Source organism: Mycteria americana, chromosome 1 (assembly GCF_035582795.1).
Source record: "Mycteria americana isolate JAX WOST 10 ecotype Jacksonville Zoo and Gardens chromosome 1, USCA_MyAme_1.0, whole genome shotgun sequence".
Taxonomy (NCBI): Eukaryota; Metazoa; Chordata; class Aves; order Ciconiiformes; family Ciconiidae; genus Mycteria; species Mycteria americana.
Window position 1 is genome coordinate 130,658,105 of NC_134365.1, and position 20,840 is coordinate 130,678,944.

Genomic DNA, 20,840 nt, shown 5'->3' on the forward strand with positions numbered 1-20,840 from the left:
ATATTTCATGCAGATCCCTGCACAGATTAAAGTACTGCTGAAGTTCAGACAGCCAGCATGCTACTGTTTCATTATACATTCTGCAAACAAATAAGGATGTAGGCTTACCATCAAGAACCGTGTTCACTTAAGTTGAATGGGCAAAGCAAGTCTCAGATGTTAGCACACCAACAGAAAGAAATAAAACTCCCAAATTAGGCAACCATTAAAATGTATATCAATGCAAATAAAGTATAGGGAAATTTAAATTCACTCTTAAAATGCCCCATATTTTGTGGTAGTATTTAATTTCAGTCAACGGCATTGTAAGTAGCTGGGTGTATGATAATGGGTTCTTACGCTGTGCAAGCTGGAACAATAAAACATTTGAATTACACTTGGCAAACAGGAAAATGTCTGCTTTTTGAGTGCTGTAGCACACAGGGATACTACAGTGTCATATAAAAAAGTCTTTGCCAGCAAGAGTTTTTAGATAGGCTACTAATGTGGTCTTAACCAGGAATTCAATGTATATGTCTATTACCTGCACTAGCTTTGTAATGGATAGTAAACCTGTACTGGTAACCAGAGATAAGAAACAGCTGTTCTCAGCTTCTGGGCTTCTGCCAAAAAAGAAATTATTATTCTCTTAGCATAGCTGTAAAAAGTACCACATATTTTGTCAACTCAAATTTATGCAAGGCTAGTATCATCCAGGAAGGCAAAAGTGTATTATAGAGAGCTTCACAGCAATTTCTTGAAGGAACACTAAATCCAATTATGCAGAACATCACCGAATTGTTTGTTATTCCTAAAGCACTTAGTTCTCATGAATGCAAAGTATTTGTTCCTCTTCTAATGTATCAAGAACACGATCGTATGTAAGATTCTGCAATAATGAGTTATGACTGCAAAACTCTTACACAGATTAATTCAGAAGCTACAGAAGAAATACACCTTCCAAAAAATATGCAGCAATCCGTTCTGCCCTTTAGGTATTTAATTTAAAACAAATCTTAAAGTGGAAGAACTGTAGCTTGGTGGTATTCCCATTGGGAATATTAATGATTGTTTGGGAGAGAAATATGTAAGAAGATCAATTTTTAGTTAATACTGAAGGGTATTTTATTTTCAAAAATTATAACTTAGTATAATCCTATTCAAATTAGTCCTCAGATAATACCAATTCCCATGGGTAAGAAACCTTATCATTGTCACTGAGTAGGAATTTTAAAACTATTTGATGGACCACATATTAACACACAGGTTAGTATTACTGAATAAAAACATACAAAGAAATCGCCAAGCAATTGATAGTGTAAAATGAAATTGTATTTGTATTTGAAAATGCACACAGTTCTGTGCTTCTGTATGCGTGGGCCATGATACAGACTTCGATGGCAGTGCAGCATGCTATTTTTCCATTGGATCTAACACTGTAATTTAGATTCTGTGTTTCTTGCACACTTTGAGAGTTACCTGTTTTCATGGTTCATACCTTTGAAATTTAACTTCACCTTTCTTTTTTAAAGAATGCAAAACTGTGTAAGTAATAGGAAAGCAATACACTCAGCTTAGCTACAGATCATTATTTGGGGGTTGAAGACAACAGCAGGACCTACAGAGATGCTGTGGTAGGCTTTTCATAACTCCTTGGCCACCAGCAATCTAAACCAGGATTATCACATTCATATTTCTTCCAAACATATTCCTTCCTTTCCCTAGCTTCTCAGCGTTGCCTAAAACATATGTGAAACCCCTTGCCCCGTTTCCCAGCCTGCACCCTGTTCCCAGTTGCTCTTCCTTCTCCTTTTCAGACCATCTAGAACGGCTCCAGCTTCCTCCACTGCTGCTGCCTGATTTATTTCCCCTCTGTGGTGTCCCTAGCCTCCTTCCAGCCCTTCTTCACAATTCATGTGCAGGCGACTCTATCAGAATAGCCAGACTTCCCTATACAGCCATTTTTATAAGCACGTTTCTTCTCTCTCCTCCAACCCTTGTTGTCCGCACTCCAGTACGAGGGCGAGAGAGGGGCAGTATATTTCATTCTGCAGACTGACTTCTGTGAATCTGGTTAACAGTTCTGGTACAAAACATACGAAATGTGTATATTGTTCATTTTTATTTGTACGGATTGTGATTTGTTGACTTCGTTAAAGTACCTGCAGCTTGGGAGTGGCGTTTTTGAAGTATCTATTTTGGATGAGAGAGGGAAAGAAAATACTTGGAGCCAAATGATCAAGCGGCTAATTACTAGTTGAGTCTCGGTAACACTTATTTTCCTCTGTGAACAGCAGGGGTCACTAAAAAGAAGGGCTACACTGGCTGAAGGGAACAGGCTTTTTTTTTTTCGCCAACTAAATCACTTTGCATATAAAGAAATCACTAAATTAAAAATGAAAAGTCTTGGTTCTACTGATTTTGACAGGTAACAAACTCTTAATAAAATTATCTTTCTGATTACGGCCTAAACTATAAGATATCTCTGCCTCTCATAAAAATTATTTACTTACAAATGAGTTTTATATAAAACTTTGTTATGAAATATTTTCATTATATTGTAAGTTGATGTTGACATTTAACACTGTGATAGCCAAGAGTAAATAATGTCGTTTCCTCTCTATTTCTTGTGATTGCACTGTCATTTTCTCCATTATTTGCTGTTACTGTAGGTCAATCAAACACAATTAGTAATGTGGAGAAATAAAAATAAAATTGTTATTTAGAACAAGTTCCATTTAGAACAAGTCAACAAGAGAATAAACAAAATACTTAGATGGTCTCTCAGTGTAACTTCACTCAACATAAAATGTAAACAAGCGCGTAATTCTGTTCCTGGAAGGATCGAAAGCATTGACCGCACAAGGAAAGAAATTGAAGAAAAGCCAGTCCAACACATTAGCAGGTGGAACCCTGTAAAAGAACATGCCAGAAAGACAGGTTGCTTGCTCTGCTTCATATCTGTTCTGTAAGCTTAGTAGTCAAGGAGGGGTTTTTGTATTTATCTTTGCAGCAGAATGAGTTCAATTTCTCTCAGATTAGGACAGAAATTGCAGAACAGCAGGTTAATCCTTCCTGCCTTCACGGGCAACTGAGCAAACAGACCTGTATCAGCATAGCCGGGTGTAAAATTGTAATTCTAGAGATTAACGTTCTTTCCTGTTTGCTTTGAACTTGACCTCCATGCTTCTCTTCTAGGTATGTTTGTATGTATGAATGTACATGTGCAGTTATTTATTTGTTTGTTTGTTTGTTTGTTGTTAACAGCTTCTGTCCAAGGCCCCTGGGAGAGGGCAATCTCACCAAACAAAGTGCCGTATTATATCAAGTGAGTATAAATAGTAATTCATTCTAGCTATTTACATTTGTCATTTACGAGGATAGTTGGTAATTTTCTTAGATTATCGTGAACTGCTCCTGTGGTGTCTAAATGGGAAGAACAACAAGGAGTGAAGTGTGCACTAAATTTCACAGAAGTGTGCTAGTTATTTAAAAACACAGTAGGATGTACTGATTTGTAAGTTGTTTGGTTTTATGCTACCGTAAATCACCTGCAGACTAAGAAAAGCTTTGGGGTGTGTGGATTATAGCTTAATTTGTACCATTGCCCACTGAAGAGTAAGTATGGCAGGTTTTGCAAAACCAAAAAAACCATTGCGAATTGCAGTTGTGAATGTGATACACTGCTGCTTTTTTAACCTAGCAATGCACATACTTTATACTAGGAATTCCTTTAGGGAGAGTACTTGGTAAAGTCTGTAGCTGAGGAATGACAAGGGAAAATTAGTCCCTATGGACTATTCTTTTAGAGTTTCGTTCCCAAATTAAGAGATGTGTTTAAGAGATGTGTATGCATAACAAATGAGAGGAAAATTTAAAAAATCAACAATTTGGAAACACCTGTTTCTAGTGCCCTAAACAGAGCCACTACACAGCAAATAAGAAAGACGTTTTAACAGATTTTTCCTTCTCTTTTTAATTCTTTATTACCTGCAATATGTGCCTTGAACTATTTATACATAACTTCTGAAGGAAACAAGTGATGCAATACCTGCGATAAAGACTGTAGTGCAAGTAACTGAAACATGGGTGGTGTTTAATACACATATTCACACAGTTCCTCCTTACATTCCCAAAACACTTTGCAAACTCAACTAGTGTCACTGAAGCCATCTGGTTGCAGATGGCTCTTGCAGCGGCACTTCAGTTGCAACTGTCACAACAAGGTGAATTGCTACAGCAGCTTCCGAACAAGCCTTTGAGTCACACGTGAAGAAAACTAAGTCTGTAGTGCAGTACAGAGGTACAGTTATACCTGGCTAAGTTGGTTTGCCGTTGTGTTAAATTTGTAATTTTTCTGTTTGCATTTGACTATGAATAATGAAGCATTCTCAGGGAAGCTGGAAAGCTCTGTGAAGGAGGAGAGGGAAATCTACAGGGGAAAAATGCAAGTTGAGGCTCTGGCACGTCGGAGCCAGTATATGGCACTGCTATGAAGGAAAAGATCCGCCTTTTCTCTTCTCCGTTGTATGACTTGCCTTTATGGGGAGAGATGCCTCGGCAATTCTTAATGTAGGCACAAGATGCGTTTCATGCTGTGCTTCCCACCTCTCGCTGTGCTACTCACATCCAGCAGCCATGGGTAACTGTTGACTCTGTGCTAAAATCGTCAGTGGTGCTCTTGCTTATTCCTTAATAGTTTTTGGTGTCAACTTTCTATTTCGTCTTCTGTTCTAGGCCATTTACAAATTCAAAGGAACAAGTTTGTTTTATTTCATTCGCTTTAGAAAATATCGTCATAGCCATAAAGAGTTGTAGCATTACTAGTTTAATTAAAATTTAAATTCGGCCACATCTTTTATAGAAAACCTTGCTGTCCTTGAGATGTAAAACAAACCGGTCAAGTTTTAACAGGTCTTAAGTTTTATTCCCTTCTCCAGCTGTCCTCAGTCATTTTCCTTCTCATTCATTCTCATCGCTCATTTCATATTTACACTCAACTAAATTGTCTGTTTTCTGTACCATTTTGGCTTTTAAATTTGGCATATTCTTCCTTTATTCTTTGACCTATTACTTTTCTATCAATTGTTAATATTCAAAAATAGCGTTCTTTTAATGTTTACATAGTTTTCTTCTGTCATCAATATAGAACATTGGTGCTTGCCTCCTTTGTTAACCAGATTTGCTACATGTTTTATTATTTGTCATTTTATCTGGTTTTCCCTTGATGTTTAACTGTTTTATCTCATCATTTTCACATTTGCAATGACATAGCATTTGATAAATCCATAAATCAGGCAGTACTTAGTGCTAAATCTTCATCAGCGATGTTTACTTACTGCTAGGTATCTTCAAGCCTTGTGATTTTCCTGGTTAAAATTTCATTTTTATACAGTAGATTAATTTGTAGCAACTAGTTGCCTCTCAAGCTATCACTTCAATAATTTCTTCTTGAGATTATTCACGCCGGTCCTTTTTTTTTTTTTTTTTTTTTAAATTCTATTGGCGTAGGCATCATTGCCATGGAAAATATAATTATCGACAGTGTACAACCTGTTTCAGCTATTCCCAGTCGCTGCCATTTTGTAGTTTCTTGGCCTACTGTCAGCCTCATGAAAATTGCAGTCTAATGGCCTTGCACCACCTGCTGCATTCTGCTGGATTTCCTTCCACCTTTTTATGTGCTTCCCTCCCTACAGAGATGGCAAGCAGGGCCAACAGTTCAGCCTCACCTCTCTCTTCCCCAGTGAACTGAGAAATCAAGTTTTTGTGTTCCAGGACAGCGGAAGTATCCTGGCTTCCCAAGCAGCAAGTGGACATTCCTGCCTGGGTACTGAACACTTGCCCAGCGCACAAGGTGCTACTGAGTTAAACTCTCCCTTTTTGCCTCTGAATTAAAACATGTAAAATTGCTCGAAAACACATTTTATCTGACCCTTTTCTTTTTGATCTTTTTTTCTCCGTTGATATATTCCTTGTGTCTAGTACAGGATTTAAAGGTTTTTATTAGATTAAAAAAGGAGAGGAATATAAAAAAAAAAGGTTTTGGTTTAATCAGTCCTGTTCTTTGAAGGCCTTGATCCTACTCTTATTGGAGTGCAACCCAGAAAATGGGAAGGCAGAAGCAGGCACAGGCACGTCTGTACTCTTTGATAATGTTTCAGGTATTCATGAAAATTTCTAAATTTAAGTTTTTAGGAGACAAAACAGGCAATTACTGTACATCAGAAATCTGAAAACCAAATGGAAAAAATGCACAGCATAAAGACTGCTGAATGCATATCAAAAGATAAAAGAAAGTCTCAAATTCTAGAAAAGACAGATAATGAAGGTAGGGAGGCTGCAGATTTTAACACTGTAATTCAGGTTAGATCGCATCTTAGCAGAGCTCACCCCGTGATGAAAGGGATCTCATGTGTGCATGCATATACATGCACACTCTTATCTTGCAACCAAACAGAGAGAGGAGCTGCTCCAAAGCAATGATAGATAGCAAAATCAAATGTCTACTTTGGATTTTGCAACACCAGAAGAAGGCATTCGGTCATGCTGCACAACCCAATCCCTCTTCAGTGTTGATCCTTCTGGGGCATGAGGGGACATTAAGCAGCTATACTCTGAATCATGTTTGCATCTCTCTTGTGTATGGCTTATCCTGTGCTCAGCAAATGTGTCCATTACACAGTGCTAGGAGATCTCTGTGGCCTTGGAGTAAGGAGGAGGAGCTGGATTGAAGTCTGCAACTTACTTTCTCTCTAAAAAAAATTCATTAGTCCTGCCATCATGACGTGTTGAAATTTAGTAGTTGTGACTTCTATATTTTTACTAATCTTTGACATTATTCTTCCTCTGTATAACTGACTTGCCAGTTAATAGTGTCTGTCTTCTTACCCTTCTCTTGCTGTGCCCATTCTTTTGAAGGATTTAAAATGCTTCTGCAAAAATACAGTAGTCTTTTATCTCAGTACTTCCCACAAAGGAAGCCTTCCAAGTTATTTCCCAGCCAAGCTTATTTTCTTATACAGATTATAGCAGTTCAATGAACTTTGTCCTGCTGCGGACAAAGCTGGGTTCTCAGGAGCATAGACTTGACTCCTCGGGAAGATCCATATGAGCCTATCCATGTAAATTAGTTATGCGGTGAGCTAACTCCAAGGACTATGCCTCTCCACTTTCTTACTCTCTTCCCCATGGTAGTTTCCTATGAGAGTATTTTACTTGCATTACATGTATCAGCTTGTAACATACATTTTTGTTAGTTTTAGATTCTGCAGTCTTTCATACTTCGCAGTGGAGATCTAGGGGGCCAGTTTCTATAAACATACTTCTTTGTTGTCTTAATTTTTAATCTCCCTTTTAATTGTTGTTTAACCATGCAGAACTTCAACACAGAAAAAAGCTAAGGGCCCTGAGTTTTCATTGTAAAAGCAAACAGATTAAAGCCATGATTCTTTTACTTTTGTTCAACTTCGAGACAGGATAAATGAATCTATCTGAATTAAATTCTGCTAAGATAAAATAAAGCAGAGTTGCTGTTCTGGTAAAATCACTTGGGTTAATTGTTTCTTCTGCGGAACCTAGATAAGTACGAGACACAAAAGCAAGTAGGAAATATCTGTCAGATAGAGCAGAGAGACATGGAGAACCATAAATAAATAATGTATGATTACATATAGGTAGTGAGTGAAGCTGTGAGCAAGCTAGGAAAACCCTGTGTATGGTTGACATTAACCTATCTACCAAGTACCAAAAAGGTATTATTTTGGCTTCTTAAAAGCACAGTTGTTATGATCTTTTCCTGTCTTCCAGTTCTGAAATCTCCATACCAAAATGGAAACTATTTTGAAGGAAACAAACTATAATACTTTTCACTCTGCTTTTACGTGATGTAAATTATCATGCTGTCTAGCATAAAAACCTAAATTAAATTTTTGATATTTGAGAGGTCTGTCCAAGTGCAGAGTTTTTCTTTATCAGTTGTAGGGCTGTGAAGCCTCGGTTCCAAAACTTGTCACAAAAATTTGAACTCAGAGGGTAAATAAATGAGAAATGTTGAGCCTTTAACTACCTTTAAAATGCAAGCGGAGGTTGTAAACAGATGTGTTCCCGCTGACTGAGCAGGAGCACTCCGGGAAGATACAGCGGCTCTGCTCTTCGTTACCATCTGCCAGCGGGGAGTTGCTGCCCTCACATGTGAAGTAACTTAAGAGGATTTAATTTGTTTTGAAATGAATTACAAGTACTCAGCAGCAATTTTATCATATCCTAGCTGGTGCAGGGGCTCGGGGCAGGGCTGTAGCCTCTCGTTAGGGGCGGTAACTGATGGAAACCACGTGCTTTCCCACCGTAACAGCGCGTAGCGCAGTGCCTGCTGCGGAGGACGGAGAGCAGCTTCCTCGGGCACTTACACAACACTTGCAGAACTTAGTCCTCTTGATATGTCAGTGCTCATATTTAAATGGATAATAAACTTCTTACGCGTTGTCGTCAAACTCATTCAGTATAAATTTTCACGAAGAGTGTATAGTGTTAAGCATTACAGAGAGGTTAAATATTGCAGGGATAATTTTCATGCAGGTTAAATCTTAAAATGTGTTGTGCAGGTAATGTTTGCTCAGTTTAGTAATGAGCTGGGTAAGAGAATTCTAGATGGAATCTGACTTTCCTATTTTCCTAATTAAAAGGAACGTATCAACATTTTAAATCCATTAAATCCAGCTACTCATTGTTTTCCAGCTCTGGGGCTCAGAGAGTAATAAATGAACTATCTTTATAAGCAGTAATGTGAAAAGTAAACTTTTGATACTGTACAAGGAGTTCGTATATTTAGAGAGTAATAGAATATAATTACATAACCTCAAATATTTTACTTTTATTGTAGCTGAAATCGTTATATTTATTGTAAGCTGAATGTGATTTTTGCTTGAATTTTACTTTTTACTTCGTTTTTATTCGCTCCACTTCAGTTGTTAAATGTAGCTTGACTGCTACACATCATCAAGAATAAAACATTAACATAGCCAATATAATTTTTACAAAGTTGAATGACATATATACAATATGGTCCTATTTTATAGAGTATATGCCAGATCTTCCATAAAAAAAGTAGATTTTACAGCTGCTCTTGATAGCTAAAATTTATTGCCATATACTTCAAGCCCATGTTTTAAACATTGTGTGCTTAATGAGCAGGATTCAAAAATAGGAATTATGTTTGATTTCCACTAGAATGCTTTGAACTTGAAAAGATTAGACATATTAAGGGAAAAAACAGAAAGATTTGCCTGTCAGACTTTTCTTTTTTTAAAGATCAATTACATACTTAATTTAGATGACAGACAAAGAGAAGACAGCTTCTGACAACTGTCCAATGAAATCTTCAAGGAAATGGGGAACAGTATCTCAGATTTTTTACATATTCTTGTTATACAAAGAAGTCTCATAATTCCTTTGTTTCCTCTGAAGACTGACAGCTTCTCCAAAGCAGCGCTTGCCACATCTATTGTCTGCATTGCCCTTGGTTCAGTGTCTCTTCTGCTGCAGCTAGCTCCACAAATGAGCAGACAAACTATTTCCCCATTCCACACGAGAAAAATTTCATCCATATAATAAAAGAGTCAACATTAAATTGATCCCTCTTCACCTACTGTGCCTTTTTTGTCGTCTTCATTATCTTATCAGTCTAATATAAGGCAGGACTATAATTAATGTTTGTGCGTTTTAAGATACTTTTCAATACCAATGAAAAAAGTAATGGATATGGACACGTATGATTTACATCACCAGCTGTATTTGCTATGGATGCACAGACTTTGGTAGACTGTGTAATGCTCTCGTATTGACATCTAGGGCAATGCAACGACCAAGAGAAGACTGAGAATGCGAGAACTGGACATATCAGCTGGGCTGTATCTGTTTCTCTAAGTGGCCTGTCTGTCAGGGCAAGGTCAGCTTTTTTCCTGGATTGACTTTTTTTCCAAAATGAACTCACTGAAGCTGCTGAATCTCTCTTGCGTTTGTTCTTTCTCTGACCTTCTAGGATGCCAGTTCTCCTACAGACTGCAATAAGTTCCTATTTTTCAGAATATTCCCCACCTGTCTTGGCACATTTCTTCTCCTGAGAGATTTGTTTAGTCTTTACTTACTGAATCATGACTATGGATTACTTGACCCATTTTTCTCCCTATTGAATCCCTTTCAACGATTTCTTTTCTTTTTTTCTTGTCAGATATTAGCTGCAATCAGTTCTGTGTTGCACATCAGTTCTGTGATATCCTTATCTTTAGACCTTCAATCCTGAGAACTAATTTGTATATATATTATGTTTAGGGGTCATAGATTCTAAGGGAAGCGTAAAATGAATTAACCGAGAACTGTATAAATGTCAGTTAGATTGCATTTTGACTTAAGTAAAGATTCTAACCAATAGGTTAGGAATGATCAAATAATCTATATTCATTTTGCTTACTTCTCATTTTCTGATTTAAAAGTTGAATTTTATGAGATAAATTACAATTTCAAATATGATGTATAGGCTTGGCAGCCTCTTGCATGCTACATATTTGCTTTGAATTTCAAGTATTCATCAGATAAAGTTTTATATTAAGAAATCTATGGCTAGATAATTTAAGAAAAACAAACCATAAAAAAGAAAAATGCATCACAACATCTCTGAATGAATTGCTTTTCTTACAAGTAGTTTTGATGAGACAAGCATTCACGGTTTTTCCATGGCAATTGAGCTCAAAAAATGAGATTATGGTACAACGCAACAGAGAGTCATTATCAAGTAGCACCCTTTATATAACCAGCCTAGCACAGACACCAAATGGTGTCTACAGCCTAATGAGTAGAGTAGTGAGTAGAGGTCAAACTTTGCTACCTAATGCTTACTCACTCTGTGTGTCTAGGTCCTCTTTTTCAGCAGGGCCAAAATGTGTTTGCATAAATGCTGTATGTAAGTGTTAGGTTGGGGGCTTGGGGGGGGGGGGGCACAAACTCACTTAATACGGCAATAAATTACTAAGAATGCAGGTTGCTGTAAATATGTGCCAAGTTGTTGGTATGAGTTTTATTCTTCACTTCTATACTTCACACTTTATGATGTGAACTTACACACTATTAATGAAATTGTATGGTAAATCAATGTGGGGGGGATTCACATTCACATTTGAATTTTCATGCAATAGATAAAGGTTGTAAAAAAAAAAAATCTAAATATCTAAACCCATGATAATTCAGTCTCATTCAGGTATTTTGTATTTATCTAGACATCTGCTAGAAAACTTTCTATTATTTTAACATTTAAGTAGAAAAAAGGGCTTCAGACATCTAGCTAGTAAATAGCCCAGATTGCCTTTTGAATTTCAATATGTACCTGTCTCCTGTTTTTCCTTTTCAAGGTGCTTTTTCTGTTCACTACTGCAGAGCCACTATAGGAGTAGAGGAGCAAAGATACGTTTTTCTGTGCTTCATTTTTAACAACGTTAACTCAATTTTTTTGTTTAAAAGCTGTATTATTGGAGAAAATGTAGAACTTAAGGCTTGAGGATTATGACATCCCACATGAAGCATACTAAGAAAAATTGCTAGAGAGAGAGGTTACAGGCATGGAGTTAAAATTTAAAGGGCTAGCTAGAAAACTACTGTGTTTGACTTGGGAACAGATGACTTCATACAAATATCTCAACTATATCACCAACATGAAATACCATGTTAAGATTTTAATCACAGCCCAAAGCATTTCTAGTTGGGACGTGGGTGTAATACTTTGTTCATAATTAGGAGACACCTTTGCAGCAGGAAATATCCCATAAACATCTCAAGGAGATGGAAGTTAGAGTATATCGTCATACAAATGTATTGGTTTTGTTCCAGTATTTTAGCTGTTGTGACCTGAAAATATGGAATAAACAAATATGAGGAAGACAAATAAAAAGTAAGGTATTAAATTTCAATTCAATAAAAATACTGAAATACTAAAATAAGTTTTGTTTCCAAGCAGTATTTTCCAATTCACCATCTGCCACCCTGGAGGTTCTATAAGCGAACTCATATTCATTTTAACATTGTAAAGAATGTGACAAAAAGCTAACAGTTTCTACTGCGTACTGAAACACAGAAAAGCTGCACCTTCATTAGAAAATCAGAAGCTGCGTATGTCCTCCCAGATCAGTGATTTTTATCTACTATTTCATCTTCAGTTTGACTCTGCTTAATTGCGTTTAGCTTTAGGACTTCATCAGTGGCAATGCTGTTGACTGACCTCACCTACAGATCTTTTAGAAAACATAGAAACAGTTAAAGCAATTGCACATACTACTAGATACTAGCAACAACAGCAGCAGCAGTAGTAAAGAGATTACAGCTATACAGAAGACTGTAAATGTCCCTAAGGAAATCTGTGTATAATTTAGTTTCAGATATAACCATAGCGATAATAGCAATATGAAGTAAACTTATAGGCGAATCTTCCCTCAACTAAAACTTCACTTGAAGGTTTAAAAATGCAAATTTGATAGGAATCTTAAGGTTAAAATAATATATTATATGCACATATATGCATTCTATTACTCCTGAGACTACTTCTGCCCAAACAGTTAAGGAATGATTTGAAAAGTGTTTAAAGCAAAATTCCTATCAGTGAGGGTTTTTTAACCATGTTTGCTGAGAATCCCTATAAATCATGTATTGACTTTGATAAATGTGATTAAACAGCTAAACTTAGAAAAGTTCTGAAGTAAACAAGCCTACATTTATGATAGGTTTTCTTACATCTTGATTACAGTTTTGCATGTCATTAATTTGCATTTCATTTAGTTTTGTGTTTAAAAGCATCCTCTACTTCCATTTTATCACCAGCTCCAGTCATACTGCAGTTGCTAGTTTTACTGAGCAAATTTCATTAGTATATGAGAAGTTCTAATGTGAAATATTTTTCTGTATATTTATCAGCTTTTAGCTGTAGCAGTGATGTTCAATTATTTTTATTGCTGTGTTTTGCTGAATCTTGACTATAAAAACATAGTCATTGAATAGTAAAAGTTTGCTTTCACGACACAATGTTGGTATTCAATGTATCTTTTGTAAGGCAATGCTAGTTCAAGTTCATTAAAAAATCATTCTGAAATTAAGCAGTTTAAAACATAAAACTAAACTCTGTAGCTGAACTATCATTCAGAGATATTCACCAACCCAAACCTATAGGGGCTTGGATATTTTGTAAAATCTAAACCTCACAATGATCGTTTCAGTAGGTATAGAGAACTTGCATTTATAATTTAAAGATTACTGTATGTTTTGTGAAAAGAAACCCCATGATTTTCATAATTGCCTTTGATGTGAAGCACAAAAGAAAAGCCGGCTCTAAGTGACAGCCATGTTCAGTACCTTCAGAGATGACTGAAAAGCACAGTAGACAGCTCTGAGTTTTGTTGTTTCTAGATGATATCTTTATCTTGAAGTATTCCTAAACTAAATTTATACCAACCTACCCACCTGAATGATCTTCAATTTCAATGTGTATGGAGGGTTTTTTTGTGAGCACTGTTTAGAAATCAGCCAAAAAAAGAGAAGGAATATTCAACCAATGACAGACCATATGGAAAGCATTTTTGTCAAGCTGATGCTCTACTAATGTGCAGCAGTAACAACTCAAAGCAAAGGGCTTGTCACAGTAAGGGAAATAGAGTTTAAAGGCATTGTTTGTATGAAGGAGAAAATTCTTGTGTGAAACAAGTTTTCTTTGTGGTCATAGCAAGTTTCTTGCTCAGTTACAGATAAAATATTTCAAACCAAGAAACTGGAAGAATGACAGAGTATCAAATAGCTGGATGTTAGAGAACAAGTCTATTTGCTTAACTACTTCAGTCCCTTAGACATCAGGAGCATATCAAAATGACTTCTTTAAGACTTTCAATTTCCAGTGATGTTTTTTCTTTGAAGCTTATCTGCTACTTCTTTCCTTACATGGGAGTCTTTTTCTTCAGGACTGTCCTGATAAAACAAAATAAATCTCTCCTCTGACACTGTTCAATATCCAGAACATTGCCCTCCTTTTTCCTGGAATTCATGTCTGTTTCCAGTCCATGTTTTTTTCCTGCCCAGTCTTTTCTAGCTTCTGTACCCTTTTCTTACTAAAACAGCTCTTAATACGGTCACTAACAATTTCCTGTTGTCCAACTCCAAGAATCTTTTCAGTGTTCACATTCTTCTAGGTCATTCCACCACTTCCAACAAACCATCTTCCCACTGTCCGTTCTTGTCTTCTCTTGGCTTGTTTTCAGGGTTTGCCTTGTAATAATTTACCATTTACTTTTTCTGCATCTTGCCCTTGCCTTCTAATGATCCCTTTGCAGAGCCAGTCCTACCACTGGCAACACTCTGCCTCCAGCCCATCACCCTCTTTATCCTACTTTCTCTTTGCACTGCTTTTAGTCTTCAGTCCCTGGGTATATACCCAGGAACCCCAGCACTTCTCCTTTCAGAGTTTTGTTTCATTTAGTTGTGTTGATGACTTCTAAATGCAACTTGTTAATTACAGATTTCTTTCCTGATTTCGTTATAGCACTCCCCATTAGATGGTTATTAAGTCCCAAGCTCAGAAAGACCAAAACAGATGTTTTCTTTCAAACCTCAATGTTTCTCTGTTGACATTTCCACTATTTTACACAATGTGTTGCTGCCTGTGTTAGCTATCCTTTCAGTCGCCTATGTGCACTTTATGCCTACTTACAAATTTAGTGTTGCTTATCCTTAAAATTTATCTCCTTTTCCTGCACCAAACAAGTATATTTTTTCTTTCTGATTTTTGCTTAAAATTGTCATCTTCTTGTGAGAGATTTTTACTTAGTACTCAGTCACTCTGATTAGCAGTAATCTAATTCAGCCTCAGCCATTACTCTCTCATTAAAAGATGCTGTGTTCACTGTATCACCAATTCTCATAAAATGTATTATAATAGCCCAGAGTATTTTGTTGCACGGATGACAAAATATGTGAGAAGAACTTAGAAATTGTTTGTGGTACTGTTGCTCCCTCCATCACCTAACTTCAAGAGTACGTTTTGGAGCTTTTTTTTTTTTGCTTGGTTACTTACCACTGTATCAGTTTTACTGTACCTCTGCACAAAAGGCAGGTACTTTTCACATTCTACCTGTTCATGTGGATTAACAGAGAATTTTAAAGAACAACAAAAATACTCCTTTCTTATCCAGGTGTCTGACCTGTCTTGAAGAAGACCGAGGTGATCTAGATCCCGCAGAAGTGCCCATGCCAGCAGGCTCCATTAACTTAAACTCCCTCAAAGTCTTTGTCCATCAGTGCTGGCAGGGGCTGACGCTGCCAGAAATACCACTTCCTTGTGTGGGGAGCCTGGAGGTTGAACCATAAAAAGCTAATTGTCTTGGTAATGACATTTAGTAGCAATTTTCTGGGAGATGGTTATCTCAAATTCTTTTCTCTATATCAGATAAATTCCATTAATTCCATAAATTCTAAACCTTTGTAGCCTCACAATATTGGGAAGCTACCTAACTTAGTTTACAGAGTCCGTTTGTTAACACACATCAGCTCCCCATTTGTTAAATACTGTTTGCTTCTGGCTGCCTCTGAATTCCAGCTAGTTGCTCAAGTTTTTCCTACTGAGTGGAAGAAGGTCTCTCTGCCTCTTCTTGTTCTGAGATAATATACCATTGGGCAAGGTACTGCAGAAATATTAATTAATCCTCAGCCCATTGACTCTCAAGAGTAACAGGCTGCCTCATGGCTGTCTATCACACTAGGTACAGCTGCGTTCAGCAGTAGCACGTAAGCATACTAGTATTTTCTGCGAAGATTATAATCAGTTGTTGATGTTCGCATTTTCAACATAAAGCCCTGCTCTGAACACCACTTTGATATGAGTAGTAGGTGCTCGCAGGAAAAGGTCTTTGAGAGCACTATTCAGTGATCATCCAGTGACTCCTGTAGATACCAAGCAGCAAGACGAAAACAGGTTCTGAGTAAATGCATCACTAGCAAAAAAACTTACACTTAAAATCAGACTCGGTAAACACAACCATTCTCAGTCAAGTCTATATTTTTTGCTGTATTTCTCCTTTGTACAATACAATGAAATCCAGCCATCTTGAGCACAGAGCTGTATGCAAGTACAGTAGCTTGCACAATAGCCAACAAGTCAAGGGCAAAATTGGCCAGGCCATCTTAAACCAGCACTAAAGCATACCAATAGACCGAGAGCAGGTTTCATACTAATGCTGCTGGAAGAAAGTTTGACTACTCATTAAACCATAGTCTACCATGAATGAGAATTTAGAAAAATGTTTTAGCAGTTCTTCCTCCTCACACCAGTCGCATTTCCAGTGATGTCGCACTGAAATAGTGCCATAGCATAAAGAATTGGGTTCTTCACCAGCTCAGCTCTTCACAAGAGAAGGCAAGTTTCCTTTCTGTTAATACAGCACGCAGTACAATGGATCTCAACTCTAAATTGGGTTCTCTAAGCGGTGCTACAATGGAGATATTTAATAATAACAATTAGTCTGAATAATGGACTCTTGGCAGCTGCCTGTGATACTTTTCATTGCAGTATGCTTTCCTCGTTGCAGTCAGTACTACTGAAACGCCTTTAGCAACATAGCACTTACGTTATATGCTCAGACGTTTTCCCAAAATTAGAAATGGTAATTGCAACTTTTTCCCCTTCTCGTGAGAAATGTTTGCTCATGATTTGCAAGGGCCTGGTGCATTACAAAAGAGATTACCAGTGCTGTCTATGCTGTTTTTTCTAAACATCATCTACTTGGCCCAGAACTTGGCAATTAGCAAGTCACAGCAATACCCCACCAACCCAAACCAGAAACATATCCTAGCACCCACTCAATTTCTTGTCCTCAACTTGGATTTTTAAATCTTAAAAACCACAAACACTATTTTCCAAATCCTAACTGGTTTTCTGAGCAGGTATTTCTCTGAAAAATATTTTCTTTTTCCCAGCAGCACTGGCATTTGCATTTCCCCATTACTGGAATCGGTGCTCATTTAGCATGGCTCAATCACAGTTTTAAGCTCTGCTGTACCTTTTCCTATACTGTCAGCCTTGGAAACTTCTTTATTCCACCTTGGTATTAAAAGGAGAGCCTGCTTTCAACTCCAAGTCAAGCTGTAGTTGTATTATTCTAAAGCTTCCTTTGAAAAAAAAAAAAAAAAAAATAGAACAAAATCCTCATCAGTGGTAATTAATTTTGACAGTGTGGGCTTTGTAGCAATTCACAAACCTGTACTTTGTGCATCAGCATTCGTTATTATTCTAATTAAAGTGGAACATTGTGCCCTCGCCAGTCATTAATGGGTTTTCATTTTGTAAATGACATTTGCAAAAGTTAAAACGGGCAGTTCACATGAAGTCCACAGGCAAGAGCGTTAAAATTAGCATCACCATAGCAACAGTCTTCCATCATTAGTATTCAGGGCAACAGCAAATGTTTTGTTATGCTTTTGTTTCCAAAAGAAGATTTTTCTTTACTTGTCATTCATAAATAGAAAAGGCCGGAGCCCATATATTTCAGGTAAAATTATTATATTCATTTGGATGTCACTGTTCTAGAATTTCCCAGTTTTTTGAGGTATTTATTTTTCAGGACGGAGGCCGAATTTCACAATCTCTACAGCTGTGTATGTCTAACCTCCTGAGCGACATTTATTCATTGCCAGCCTGCTGCTCAACAGTACAGTTTTATATGAAGTCTGTCACTTCTACTCAAGAATCTCTACCAAGTAGCGGATTCTGCTGAGAATCTGTAAAAGATGCATGCACGGTGAAACATGGTCAATCCCCCACTAAGTGGAGTGTGCATCTGCTCAGTGTTGGTTTTGGTGTTTAAATGATGCTATTTATAGATTCTTCTTTTTTTTCCCCCTCTCAGGAATTGAAATGTAAGTGCAAACAACATCTCTAGTGAAACAATATTCAAATATCATTTTGTCTCACACAGTTCAGAATTAGGGAGAGAAGAAAAGGGTGCTCCCCCTAAGGGAAACCAAGGTAGATTATAAGCATACTGCAATCACAGAATCATAGAATACCAGGTTGGAAGGGACCTCAAGGATCATCTGGTCCAACCTTTCTTGGCAAAAGCACGGTCTAGACAAGATGGCCCAGCACCCTGTCCAGCTGTTTCTTAAAAGCATCCAATGTTGGGGAATCCACCACTTCCCTGGGGAGATTACCCCAATGGCTGATTGTTCTCATTGTGACAAATTTTCCTCTTGTGTCCAGTCGGGATCTCCCCAGGAGTAACTTGTACCCATTACCCTTCGTCTTTTCTATGTGACTCCTTGTAAAAAGGGAGTCTCCATCTTCTTTGTAGCCACCCTTTAAATACTGGAACATGGTGATAAGGTCTCCCCTAAGCCTTCTTTTCTCAAGGCTGAACAAACCCAGTTCTCTCAGCCTTTCCTCATATGGCAGGTTTCCCAGTCCTTTGAGCATCTTTGTGGCCCTTCCCTGGACCCTCTCCAGCCTGTCCACATCTTTTTTGCGTAGTGGGGACAGTATTCCAGGTGTGGCCTGACAAGCGCTGAGTAGAGTGGGATAATGGCTGCTTTATCTCTGCTGGTGATGCCCTCGTTGGTGCAGCCCAGCATCCCGTTGGCCTTCTTTGCCACAGCAGCACGCTGTTCACTCATATTGAGCTGGTTGTCCACCAGGACCCCCGGGTCCCTTTCCACAGAGCTGCTCCCCAGCTGGGTAGATCCCAGCCTGTGCTGCACTCCCGGGTTATGTTTTCCCAGGTGCAAGACCTTACCCTTGTCTTTGTTGAACTGCATAAGGTTCTTGTTAGCCCACTCCTCCAGCCTATCCAGGTCTTCCTGCAGGGTGGCTCTCCTTTCTGAAGTGTCCGCTTCCCCACTCAGTTTGTATCATCGGCAAGCTTCATCAGGGTACACTTGATCCCATCATCCAGATCACTTATGAAGGTACTAAACAGTGTTGGGCCCAATATCGATCCCTGGGGGACCCCACTTGTGACAGGTTACCAGTTTGAAAAGGAGCTATTTACCACCACCCTCTGGGTGCGGCCTGTCAGCCAGTTCCCACCCACCACATGGACCACTTGTCTAGACCAGTTGTCTAGCATCAGGTTCTCTAGCAGGAGGCTGTGGGCAACCATAACTAAAGCCTTGGAGAACTCCACATAGACAGTGACCTTTATTGGAATAGGTGATGGTGGCTACTTTTTTTCTGAAAGTTTAAAGAGGACATAATTGTCTGGGAGCGTGTCTGGGAGCACGTTGCAGCAATACTTTGCAGTTCAAGAAACAGTTTAGCACCACATATCCTAAATGCACCCTGAGGCATCCTGTTTGCATATGTCTTGTTCAAGCAAAAGCATGCAATCAATACAGGAGAAGCAATAGTCCTCTAGAAACACATATTTTGTGTGCAGACAGAGAGGGGTTAAGAAAAGAAAAGCAAGGGGAAGGACATTAAGGAAAGAAGATTACAAGCGGGGTGAGTTCAGTAGAAGGACTACTGTTTTAATTTGATGTATCCTGGCTTGTCAGTAACGAGCACAGATCAGAAGTAACTAAATGTTCTCTAGCATTATGTCTCTGGGTTTTAATTTGGCACAGGAAGGTTCCTTCTTTCCTCTTCATCTTCTTAAAATACTTCATTTTGCAGATTTTTGCAGAGAAGAGTCTTTAATGAGTAAACACGCTTTCATGCCTTGCAAGAACTGGGGTATAATCCATTCCATGAAAGATATTCCTATATTTTAATAAATGGGGCACATTTTTGTACAGTGATTGCCTTGCTAGTACCTGCCCTTGTAGCACTGAATAATTTTTCAGCTAGTAAGATCTGCAGAATTGGAAAGCTTTTAAAAATGGTGAATACATACATACCTGAGGAAAATCACTCTCGGGTTAACTAAAAACTATCCATGGTGGGTTGACTGATGACATTTGGCGCTTAGCACTTGGAGACCTTTAACACAGAAGGGGATCGCTGTAACTCTGAGGTCTGAAACATCTACAGATATGTTCATTTGTTCAACCACTTATTTTCTTTCTTTTACAGAAGCACCTTTTTGCTAGGTCATGTTAATTTTCCCCCTGTGCTGATTCATTCAACTTTTTTTCTTTTTTGCTGCTTGTCAGATGCCTTCTGGGAGATTCAGCATGCTAAACCAGTTCATTTTCTCTCTTTTAGACTTCCATCCCCTACAGCAGTGAAGATACTTACTGAACTGTAATATTTTGCAGAATTTTGCTATTTGATCTTCTTAGATAAATTCAGTGGTGAAGTGGAGCATCGTAAAAACGCAATAATTTTTACTGAATCCAGAATTCAGTCTTCATTTAACTAAAAGGTTTCATGCCTAGCATTCTGCCTAAGCAAGCTGCTTTGTAACTCTGACTAAGTTCAATACCAGTTTATTGCAATGTTGAATCTTATAATCATCAAGTAACCTACATTTTTTTAATTCAACTTTGGAGATCTTTTTAGATTATTAGCTCTTTACAAGCATTGAACTGTAACATCATAAGAAAGATTTACCTAAATTGCAAGGGTTTTATAGACTTGTTTATTGTAATAATGACAGGCGGAGAGGCCATTTCTGAGAAGGATCAGTGACAGATTACTATTTTCCATTCCAGACCCCATTCATTCAGGGACAGACCCTTGAGCAGTGTTGTGGCAAATGAGAGGAAACTGCCAGTTTCTCATTTATCCAAAATGGGTAAACGCTGTGTTTCCTCAAATATATATGTATGTATACTTTCTACTTATGTGTCTCTTTGAAAACGCTACTGAAGCTGTTCTTCGTTAAAGATACTTCTGCATTTGTTCTAGA

At 37.9% G+C, this 20,840-nt stretch overlaps 1 protein-coding gene across 8 annotated transcripts in view; it reads left to right on the top strand.

Annotated features, from left to right (window-relative positions):
* The window catches only part of DMD (dystrophin), a 1,157,417-nt gene that overhangs the window by 1,036,060 nt on the left and 100,517 nt on the right, over positions 1-20,840 (top strand). For all 8 annotated transcript variants that reach the window (XM_075520648.1, XM_075520634.1, XM_075520658.1 and 5 more), the window contains one exon: positions 3,247-3,307. In XM_075520648.1, coding sequence (XP_075376763.1) covers positions 3,247-3,307 — 61 coding nt within the window. The remainder of the gene's footprint in view (positions 1-3,246; positions 3,308-20,840) is intronic.